The sequence below is a fragment of the Lipotes vexillifer genome, unplaced genomic scaffold (genome assembly GCF_000442215.2).
Source record: "Lipotes vexillifer unplaced genomic scaffold, Lipotes_vexillifer_v1.1 scaffold361, whole genome shotgun sequence".
In the NCBI taxonomy this organism is placed as follows: domain Eukaryota; kingdom Metazoa; phylum Chordata; class Mammalia; order Artiodactyla; family Lipotidae; genus Lipotes; species Lipotes vexillifer.
This window is the reverse complement of record NW_006787562.1, coordinates 1,754,164-1,765,728: the sequence shown is the minus strand read 5'-3', so window position 1 is coordinate 1,765,728 and position 11,565 is coordinate 1,754,164. Positions and strand designations below refer to the sequence as shown.

General features: G+C 40.9%; 1 protein-coding gene across 1 annotated transcript in view; it reads right to left on the bottom strand.

Annotated features, from left to right (window-relative positions):
- Positions 1 to 8,475, bottom strand: part of NMUR2 (neuromedin U receptor 2) — a 13,556-nt gene extending 5,081 nt beyond the window's left edge. Inside the window, exons 1-2 of the mRNA XM_007460317.1 lie at positions 7,651 to 8,475; positions 881 to 965 (exon numbers count right to left, since the gene is read on the bottom strand). Of these exons, the coding sequence (XP_007460379.1) occupies positions 881 to 965; positions 7,651 to 8,367 (802 nt within the window). The 5' untranslated portion in view covers positions 8,368 to 8,475. The remainder of the gene's footprint in view (positions 1 to 880; positions 966 to 7,650) is intronic.
- Positions 8,476 to 11,565: the final 3,090 nt, after the last annotated feature.

Here is an 11,565-nt window from a genome sequence, read left to right as displayed (position 1 = left end):
AGGGAAAGTCAGGTGCTAACAGGGGCTAAAAAATTTCAAGAAGGTGATTAGTAGAGTTGAGAAGACATACATTGACCTCACAGGTTTTTGGTTTTGTTTTTTTTTGGTTCATAGACATCACATAGTTACAGTGAGTGTTTCATAAGCATATTCGCCTGGAGGATTTGTTTCTTCCAAATTTCACGCTGTGACTTGGAAAGTATATTATAAACCTCCTTTCTCTAATTGATTGGTATCTCATTAGACCAGTTGGATCATATATTTTTATAACATTCTTTTTGGAGAGTGTGGATCAGTGCCTGGATGTGTTTTAAAATATCTATATAAAAGAGTGTACCGTTTATATAAAATCATACAATGTCGTAGGAGGAATGACTACTTAGAAGGATTCTTAGCCAGTTGTCCTTATTCTGGAAGTAAAAGATCCCGTGGAGTCCAAGCTTGGGTATCAGGGGGCTCAGGATCCCCCTGAAATGGATTGTAAAACATTTGATGTATGTTTGTTTGTACACTTTCTGAGTGGAGAATTCACTGTTTCCACAATATTTTTAAAGAAACCCATAACACAAAATCGGTTAAGAACCACCTGCTCATTTTAGGGGGGAAAAGAGATACTTAAAGGCTCTTAGAGTGGATATGATTTACCGAGCATTGAACAGAGTGTATTACAATGGTCGCGATTTAGTGTGTTATTCTGAGGTTTAAAAACCAAAACAGAACAAGATAGAGAGGTCCTAGATGCTTGAGTAAGCCACGGAAGATCAGAACGTGACACTACGTTTCAGGAGAATTTTGATCCAGATCCCAGCAGCACTTGATCAATACCAAATATAACTCCTTTGCTTTAACAAACAAGCAAAATACAAAATGGAGGACTCACACAGCATTTTAGTGACTGATTTTCTGGATGGTCTTTGAATACTTGCAGTTACTTCATCTGCTTCAAGGGGTTGGTCTTTCTTCAGCTGCAAGAGAAATGCAAAGAGATATAAAGAAAGGGAAACATTTTTTCCTCCCATTAAGATCTGAGAAGTGTGACTCTAACTCTCATTTTGCAGACAAAAAACTGGACTTAAAGAAATGTAAGAATTTGTTAACGTGTAAGAATATGTTTAACCATAAGTTGGAGGTGGAGTTGGATCAAGGTCACCTAACTCAACTGGATAGATGGTTGTGGCCAAGTTCCAGGCAACCATTTATCCTATGCTACTCTGTAGAACCCTAGTTTTGTAGCATATTAATAGATATTCCTTGAAAAATAAGAAATCCTGAAGTTAAAAAATGTTAGATAGGCTTTTTCATTCATCCATTCATTTATTCAATAATTATTAGACATGTATTACAGTGACATCCCTCTGCCATGCGGCGGGTAGGCAGTAGAAAACAAAAACAGGTATTATTTCTGCTTCATGAAGTTTATAGGCTTTATTTGGGGTCTTCTCAGAGCCTTAAAGTGCTAATGCACATTACACATTTCCATGGGGGACAATGTATCACCTTTCCTCCACCCCTACCTTGCACATCCCACATCTCCCACCCTCAAAGGGGATAGTGCTTCTTTGACTAAACAATAGCCTTCCCAACCTATTTCAGTGGAACACCTGGTACCATCTTGAGAAGCACAATTTGGGAAACTCTGCTTTACAAATATTACCCATAAGGGTATATGTGTTTCTGAGTTTAGATGTTAAAATATACTCCTCCTTGTTGGAAGATATGGTGATCCTTAAAGTAGCATCTGAAAATTTCAAATATTAACATTTCCTGTACATGCGATCTCTCTTGCCCAGTTCAAGTCCCACCTACTTGTGGCCACTGTAGCCCATCGTCCTCTCCTTTCTCTGAACTCACATACCACTGAAGATCTACATCATTCATCTAGTTGTGAATTTTTTCTCTTTAATTCATGTGTTTCTAATTTGTGGTGGTGTCAGCCAGATAAAAGAAGCTTTCAGGTCTCATGATAAACTACCATCATATATCTAGAAGATAATACAGTATATATTTGCCGATTGGTTCTCCAGCATTTATTTTCCTCTTCTCTTACCAATCGTGCCCTGATTTTCCTAGTGGATTTACTCCTTCTCCATTTCATAGTCATTAATTTGGGTGGGAATGATCCCATCTCCAGATACAGGTTTAGTCCGTAGATAACTTAGCTGCTATCCTTCAGTCACAGTGATTGGATAATTGAGACTAATGAGATTTCAGATATTTGCTTATATGTTTAGGAATGAAAGTTTCATCTCTCTTTTATTGGAACTACCAGAGGGAGCTTTTTGTTTTTTCCTCACCATAAGGAATGTGCTTAGAGCCACCAGTGGACTGCTATGCAGATTTGGAGGTTGAAACCAATACCACAGAAAGAAGAGCAAAGAAACAGAAATAAAGTTAGGTCCTTGATGACATTGTGTGTCTCACTGGATTAATCTTCCCCAAGAGCCAGCTCTCCCTCTGGATTTTTCAGGCCTATGCTCTCTTTCATATCTTGTCAGATTGAGTTGGAGTTCCCTCATTAGCAATGTAGAAAGTCTTGACAAACTAAGGCCATCAGTGGAAGGAAAATACAACCTGTTTTATATAGTCTCAGGGTAGATTAGGATCAATTTATTGAATTATAGGGAGACATATTTCAATTCAATATAGAGAAGAAATTAGTGTGGTTATGTGCAACAGTGGGACAGAATGCTCTAAGATGCAGTGAGCTTCCTGGGCTAGATGGCATTTTTACAGAATATTTAATTTATTTATTTTTAATAAATTTATTTATTTTATTCTTTTTGGCTGCATTGGGTCTCCATTGTTGCACGTAGGCTTTCTCTAGTTGTGGCGAGCGGGGGCTACTCTCTGTTACAGTGCATAGGCTTCTCATTGCGGTGGCTTCTCTTGTTGCCGAGCACGGGCTCTAGGTGCGTGGGCTTCAGTAGTTGTGGCGCACGTGCTCAGTGGTTATGGCTCGCAGGCTTAGTTGCTCCACGGCATGTGGAATCTTCCCGGACCAGGGCTCGAACCCGTGTCCCCTGCATTGGCAGGTGGATTCTTAACCACTGCGCCACCAGGTAAGTCCCTACAGAATATTTTAGAGAAGGTATTTAAAATTAAATAAGACTTGGAAGAAAAGATCATTAATAGTTGCCTCCAAAGTTCACCAAATCAATATCCTGTCTCTAACAAACATGTAAGCTCCTAGAAGTCAGGTTGTTTTCAGCATTGCACTGCCCTGAAGTATCCACGTGGATGATTAACAAAACTGGCCATCTGTCTCTTGGATATATTGGTGTTCTCTACATATACCTGTGTCTTCAGAAAGTGAGGGATTAAAGTTCTGTGAGATTTGACCCTTCGGTGTCACCTAGAACTTGAACGAAATAGGGGAAAATATTGTGCAGTTATTAGGAATAAATGGGAGAGAACTAAAGGTGATGTTATTAATATAATAGTAAAACAAAATAATGCAGGTATAGTTCTTAACTCAGTGGCTGGTACATGATACTCAGTAAGTTATAGATTGTGATTCTGGGAGTTCCCTGGTGGCCTAGTGGTTAGGATTCCGGGCTTTCTCTGCCATGGCCCGGGTTCATTCCCTGGGTGGGGGACTGGGATCCTGCAATCTGCAGAGCATGGCCAAAAAAGAAAAAAAAAAAAAAAAAAAAGTTTCATATATTGTGGTTCTGATTATTGTCCTGGGTTTACGTGAAAGGCATTTTTATGAAATATTTATTTATAGCTGTAGGCCTGCTCATGTGTATTACTGAGTCCCTTCTAGAAATTCTCCTTCTCATGGTACCATTCACCACAAGCTGTACTCGTGCTAATGCAAAGAAGCATCCAGATACACTGAGAAGAAAACCACTGGTGTTGAAGGTTAGAGCAATGCATCAAACTGCACATCTTCCTAACTCATCTTCAATTATGTTCTAATGATTTCATACCATTTAAAAAATTTTGTCCTTATTACAAGATAGTTATTCCATTATTTGATTCCAGTCCATACTCAAGAACACAGAAAGATTTTTAAGATCTGTTAGTCACTTCTTTGGTGGGTTTAACAGTTCTCACTGGGAATTTCTCCGCCCCAGGGAAAAATTTCCTTGAATCACACAGCAAGCAAATGGTGCACACAATCTTTTTATGAACAGGCTTCTTGTACAGCTTAGTTTGCACTGAAAGGAAAAATTATGTGTCTATTAATCATCACATTTCAGCTTCCTTAGGTTACAGTGACACAACTAGCCAACCAGGAGAAGAGTCAGAAACAGAATATTGATGCATATTATACATTGTTCCAGCAGAATTTGAAGGGGTTCTGCTATAGGGGAACCCTATAGAAGGGGTTCTATAGAATAGAATCCAGTTTGTCTAGCCAGTATTAAATGCTGCTTTATTTCTTGTTGAATAATTTCATTTCCCTTCAGATGTTTGGTAGAGTAGACATTTATCCATTAATTATTCTCACCCACCCCTAAACACTTTAAAAGTCAACTTACAAAAATAGGAGAGGAAAATTGTCATCACTCTATAGGAGGTTCAGAACCCTTCCTACCTCACTCCTTTTAGTTATTTTTATGTAAGATAAAAGGTGAAGGGGAGACGTGAGGTTGATTATCATTCAGATTGATGTATAATCCTGATCAGTTGTTTATACTGCTTAAAATCATTTCACCAGCTGTTCATTTATATAGATTGTGATTCATTTATATAGCTTTAGGATGCCAAGATATAATCATAGCTTTTGTGTAAATATCTCTATAATCTGAACAAAATCTGTTTATTTAAAAAAAGATCAGTCCAACCCTGTTTGTCCTGGCTGAATTCTGCTACAATTCATAATCCATCCTCTTTGGCTCAAGCTTTAATGCTGCATGTGGGAGATACAAGGACTAGGTGAGAGCTTCCCAGGCGGGAAGGAACTTGCCCTGGGATTGCCTGTTTCCCAACTCCATTATGTTCGAACCCTGGAGAGCAGCTCGGTGGACACTTGTGTCCTGTAACGATGAAGCAGCTCTGATTGCTCAGTTTTGAACATACATATCGCTCCCTTCCTTCTTACCTGGTCCTGGGATTACATCAATCTTGGTCTTCTGCCTTCTGAAGGCAATGGGGCCCACAGTCAATCATAACTTTCGACTTGCCATGAGAATCAATACTCCTCAGAATTGATTGAATCTCTTCAAAAATCTTTTAGATCAAAAAGGCTTTTGGAGACAGTGTTTCCAAGTCTCCCGTTTTGAAGGTAGAGAAGCTGAAGTCCAGCAATAAAGGAAATAATTTAGCCTCATTCACTCATTCATTGAGCTTACAGTCTAGTTGGAGAGGAAGAAGTTAAGGAACCCACAAATATAGAATTATAAATTGTGATAGATGCAATGATGGGAAATTGCTAAGAATCATGAGCACCTAGAGAGGGACCAGGTAGTTAGGGAATCAGGGAGAGCTTCCTGGAGGAAGTGTGAGTGAAGTATGATTTAAAGGATCAGTGGGAGTTAGAAAGGCAAAAACGATTGTGGTAGTAGACAGAAGGAACATTTCTGGCAAAAATAGAGCAAAAGGTGCAAAGGTCTTGAGACCAATGCCACAGACTAAGGCCTACTTCTGATTCCCAGTCTAGAGGTCTTTAAATTAAATGTTACTATAGAAGTGACATTCTAAGCCATAGTTCCTTTCCTGGTGTCCTCTGGGTAACACCTCATCCTTCCTGAGAATAGGATGCTGTAAGTTGCACTACACACACAAAGCAAACTAGGGTGGTTTCTAAGCCATTGTCTGAGCTGTCACTTAGCTTCTGATACAAGGTAGCTGTAGATTCATGACAACCAAATAAAGTGACACTTAAATTAATTGCTTGTGGGGGAAACGTGTTTCCTATTCACAGTTAAATACTTCCTCTAAATTGATCCAAGGCAAGTGATTGTTTGCTGTTTGAAGAGATGGTATTGATAAATTTGGGATGGATATTTCTCATAGGGCTCATGATATTTGGAATCATGCAGAAGTCCTTTCTGCCACAGTTGGATACACAGGGCTTTCTAAAGACATGATGACTGTGAACTAGTCTGTGTTGACACTTGTCTCTGGGAATTACAGGGGCCATCCCTCCAGGAGACTGGCATAACTCTGCCTGATTAGATTTACTCCTGTGTCCAGACATCTGTTGTACTTAAAAGCTATTCTTTCTCCTTAGACATTGCCACTCTGCTTAGGCACAGTATGTATTTGAAAGGACCATCTGTGGAACACTCGTTTCTGACACACACCTTTCTCAGAGATGCACTGAGATGGGAGTATATTAATTATCACATAATACATGGTATCAGAGCCATCTTGGTACATATGATGTGAATGTGATGTCTGCTTTGTTTTACTTTCATTTATAATTCACATTGCTCCCACTCACAGATTTTCCTTTCCTTTTTTTTTTAAGGAATCACAGGCTGTTAGAGCTATCAGGAGACTTAGATATGATCTGATGTAACCTTTTCATTTCATAAATGTAAAACCTAACTCCAGGAAAGAATTAAGGGGCTTTACCTAAAGGCATATTATATGTGAGCTTCAGACCTGGGAGTCTAAGTGGTTTCATGACTATTTCCTACACAACCTACCTATTAAATGGGTATAAAACTGTCACAGTTAGATTTCATCTCTATGAATTTGGCTGCAGAATATACCAGGAAAGGAATCATATAGACTCACTCCTACCTTCATCAAAAGCAAAACAAAACAGCAGTTTCAGACAATTCACATCCAGGAAAAAAGAAAAGGAAAGAAAGAAGAAAGGAAAGAAGGAAGAAAGGAAGGAAGGAAGGAAGGAAGGAAGGAAGGAAGAAAGAAAGAAAGGGAAAGAAAGAAAGAAAAGAAAAGAAAGAAATTGGTTTACCATGATGAGCACAGGAGAGAAAGCTCTAATTATAAAATGTTGTAAACTAAGTAATAATATTCTGTTAATTCCAGCTATCTCTTATTCACACTGTCTTCTAATCTATTTTATGTACTCTCTTTAATTCCTCGTCCCTCAGTCTCCACCTGTTGAAAAGAAGTCCAGGTTGATCTCACTTAGGCCATATTTTTGCATTTTAATCTGATATTTCAACCAAAGGATCAAAGCAACCACAAAGAAGGGTCTGACTTTAAAACTATATCTGTCTTGGAGTATAAAATAGGCAGGGATAGTTTATTTTATACTCAGACCAAGTTGGTGCAGAGGAAAATTCCAATGCAGGCAAAGCAGGTGAGGGCAGGAAAGAGACAGCAGGGTGCGAAACAGTCTCTCCATGGGCAGCTACCTTGTGCTATTTAAAACGAGGCTCAACCTCAGACCTACTGAATCAGATTTTCCTGGAGGCAGCGACCTGCCCATGGGTACCCATAGTGAGGATTCCAGGTGATTTGTAGGAACACCTAGGTTTGCGAACCACAGGTATAGAGGGAAGAACAATGGAAGGTGAGTTAAAGGAAATGATTTCTAGTTGTGGTTACTGTTTGTCCAATTTGAATCCGGTCCTATAACTTCCAAGTTTCCCCTCTGAGCTCATCCTAGTTTCCTCTGTGCTCCCTTCCAATTCTGAACTTCTCCAGTTCTAAATGTTTCTCCGAACTTTGAGTAAGAGAAAAAAGAACCATAACGGTTGCAGCCACAGCTTGGATACTCACTTCGAGCCCCATGAGGTAGTACAGGACACTGATGACCGTCATGGGGAGGATGTAGAAGAGGAAGGAGGTGACCTGGGTAATGAAACTGTAGATCCACATGGGCTTAATGATCGTACAGGTGGCAGAGCCCGGGACGAAGGACCCACTGGGGAAGTAGCAGAGCTCGATGCCGTGGATGCTGGTGTTGGGCAGAGAGAAGAGAACAGAGAAGCCCCAGACGAGGCCAAGGATTCGGAGGGCCCGCCGCCGGGTGCTCTCCAGCTTGGCGCGGAACGGGTGGAGGATGGCCACGTATCGCTCCACGCTGACCGTGGTGATGCTGAGGACGGAGGCGAAGCACACCGTCTCAAAGAGGGCTGTCTTGAAATAGCAGCCCACGGGCCCAAAAAGGAAGGGGGAGTTGCGCCACATCTCATAGACTTCCAGGGGCATCCCGAGAAGCAGGACCAGGAGGTCGGAGACAGCCAGGCTGAAGAGGTAGTAATTGGTGGGTGTCTTCATAGTCTGGTGCCGAAGAATCACCAGGCACACCAGGAGATTGCCAACGACCCCCACCACAAAAATCAGACTATACACCACAGACACCGGCAGGAAGAGGTGGCTGCGTGGAGGCCCGCCGAGCAAAGCTAGGTAGTCATCAGTGTCGTTCAGGTATTTCTTGAATGGATCTTCCAGTTCGTTTTGGTAGATCCAGGAAACATTCTCATGTTTTTCCATCACTGCCGTTAAAATCCAAGACCTGAGCCTCCTCTGGAATGATCCTCTGTCTCAAGCTGAGCCAGAAAAGAAAGAGAAAGCAGGCAGGAAAGCACAGGCTCAGTGAAGGACGCCGGGGGAGGGCTAGTGCTTTAGCAACTTTGGGCTGCTCAGACCTCAGATCCCTTCTGAAGAGCCCCCCCCCACCACCCCGCACCGAGACAGAAGCCCCGCCCCTCTGCGGGCTGTGGGCCAATGTGTGTGTCAGACGCTTCGTAAGAGGACAGCTGGGTGGGGCGTGCTAGCTTCCTGTGCAGGAAGCAGGAGACGACGGGGAGACGTTTCTCTGAATTGACAGGAGCTGGGAAAGCAGAGCTGTCACAGACGGTGACACTAAGTTAAATAAGGTGTGGGGACTCGGAGCTGTGCATTTTGCAAAGTTTTGGGAATCTGGGTGGAAATTCAAATTTAGGTCGCAAGGTCATGGGTAGAAGAGTACAAATCTCCATTGATCTCTGTCACCTGTACAGCATAACAAAAATGGGAGGTCAATAGATTCCTCAAGCTATCTTGTTCCATTGGCAATTCAGGGCTCCCTGGGGAAAGTGTGATCAATATGCCTTTTTGGTTTTCATTGTGTCCACGATAGAATCCAACACCTGCATGTCATCTCGCCCTGCCTGCTGCCTGACACTTCAACCTCTTTAGACAGTACCTTGCTGTTGCAAAAGTCAGTAGGATTTAGAATCAGGAACATCTGTAGAAACGCTGTAAGACTTTGGGAAAGTTACTCCAACTCTCAGAGCCACATTTCCTTATCTGTAAATCGAAGATTCATTCATTCTGTTTTATTCAACAAATGAGGATTTACTGTGTACCAGGTAGTGTTCTAGGCTTGGTAGAAACATCAGTGAACAAGCAAGACAAAGTCTCTGCCTACATGGAACTTTTCTTATAATATGGAATTCTGAAAATGTACAAGCAAACTAATGAATTAATATAATTTCAGATCATAATTTTTGCTGTAAAGAAAAAGAAGGATAAGGGACCTACACACATAAGACTGGAGGCATTCTTTTATCAAGAATGGTCAAAGAAAATTTATCTCAGGAGCTGTCATTTGGGCTGAGTTCTGTCAGATGAAAAGTCAAGCATCAAAGAGCTGAGGGAAGTGTATTCCCAGCAAAAGTTATAGCAAGTGCCAAGGTTCTGATGCAGTAACAAGTTTGATGTGTTTCAGAAACACCAAGAGGGCCAGTATAGCTGGAACTTAATGAGTGGACGGGAGCGTATGAGTGTTTAGACTGAAATGACGGGAAGGGACCAGATTATATAAATTTTTCTAGGATTTGATAGAGTTTGGATCTTATTCAAAATGCAGGGACTTTGGATCTGATTCAAGCTGCAGAGAAATCTTTGGAGGGTTTTGAGCAGGACGGTTGCTCCTGGGGCCAATAACTCCCCAGTGTCTCTGGACTGTTTCTGCCCATAGATTGAACAGGCTTCCATATTACGGTAGAAAATAGAAATGCAGTATGAATTTATCAGCAGAGGTAAGTCTGAGCAAACACAGGGCTACCCTCTGTGGCTGAAACCAGGTGGGCCACGGGGATGTGATATGGGGGTACCAGTGTCATCTGTGAAAATCTTTCAGATAAAAAAAAAAGTAGCTAATATTTATTAAGCACTTATTCTTCCTAGGCACTATTGTAAATATTTTATATATAGCACATGCAGTCTACAATAATTCTACGAGGTAGGTTCTTTTTTTACGTCTGCATCACAGGTGAGGAAACAGAGGCACACACTTATAGGGCTTGTTGAAGCTCACATAGTGTATCAGTCATTTGGGTTAAGTTATGTTTCAGTAACAAAAATTCCCAAATTTTAGTGTATTAAAGTATGCAAAGGTTTATTTCCTGCTTATTCTACCTATCCATTCAGGGCTGCCTAGTAGCTTCTGTTACACGTTGTTCTCACATTGGGTTGCAGGCTCCAACCTATGCTTCCATAATCCCCAAAGGAAGATGCCCAAAGGGGACCTTGGCTCTTGAATCTTCGGCCTGGAAAAGACAAATATCACAACCAGTCATATTTCAAAGGCCAAGTCAAATTACATGGCCACTCCTAACCCCCAAAAGGATAAGAAGAACAATTTTACCATGTGTTTAGGAAGAGAAAACAAACAGTATTTGGCAAACAGAATTAGTGACTGTACATTCTGCCCCTCTGGATACCAAAGATTTAGCTTGTGTTCTTTCTGGCAGGAAAAATACACTTCTCCCTGCCCCAACAGAGATGCCTCAACATGCCTATCCAGGCACAGCTTTAAGTTAAAAGTCCAGGAACTCTGGGTGGTACATGGTATTCCCTCCATCAGATCTACATGTGACTCCTCTTGTCTGCCCCTGAGACCTATAAACTAAAGGACAAGTTACCAGCTCCCCATATGGATCCTCCCATCTGCTAATAACAGTTTTCTCATTTCCCACCATCTCACCCCTAGACTAATGCCTTTTTTTTTTAATTGAAGTATAGTTGAATTACAATGTTGTGTTTATTACTGTAAAGTGATCCAGTTATACACATATATACATTCTTTTTTTTAAATATTCTTTTTCATTACGGTTTATCGTGGGATGATATTGAATATAGTTCCCTGTGCTATACAGTAGGACCTTGTTGTTTATCCATTCTACATATAAAAGCCTATATCTGCTAACCCCAACTTCCTACTCCATCCCTTCCCTAACCCCCTCCAACTTGTCAACCACCAGTCTGTTCTCTATGTCCATGATTCTGTTTCTGTTTTGTAGATAGGTTAATTTGTCTCATATATTAGATTCCACATATAAGTGATATCATATAGTATTTGTCTTTCTCTTTCTGACTTACTTCACTTAGTATGATAATCCCTAGTTGCATCCATGTTGGTGCAAATGCCATTATTTCGTTCTTTTTTGTGGCTGAGTAGTATTCCATTGTATACATGTACCAAATCTTCTTTATCCATTCATCCGTCAGTGGACATTTAGCGTGTTTCCATGTCTTGGCTATTGTGAATAGTGTTGCTATGAACATAGGGGTGCATGTATCTTTTTGAATTATAGTTTTTTTCTGGATATGTGCCCAGGAGTGGGATTGCTGGATCATATGGTAATCCTATTTTTAGTTTTTTGAGGAACCTCCATACTGTTCTCCACAGTGGCTGAACCAATT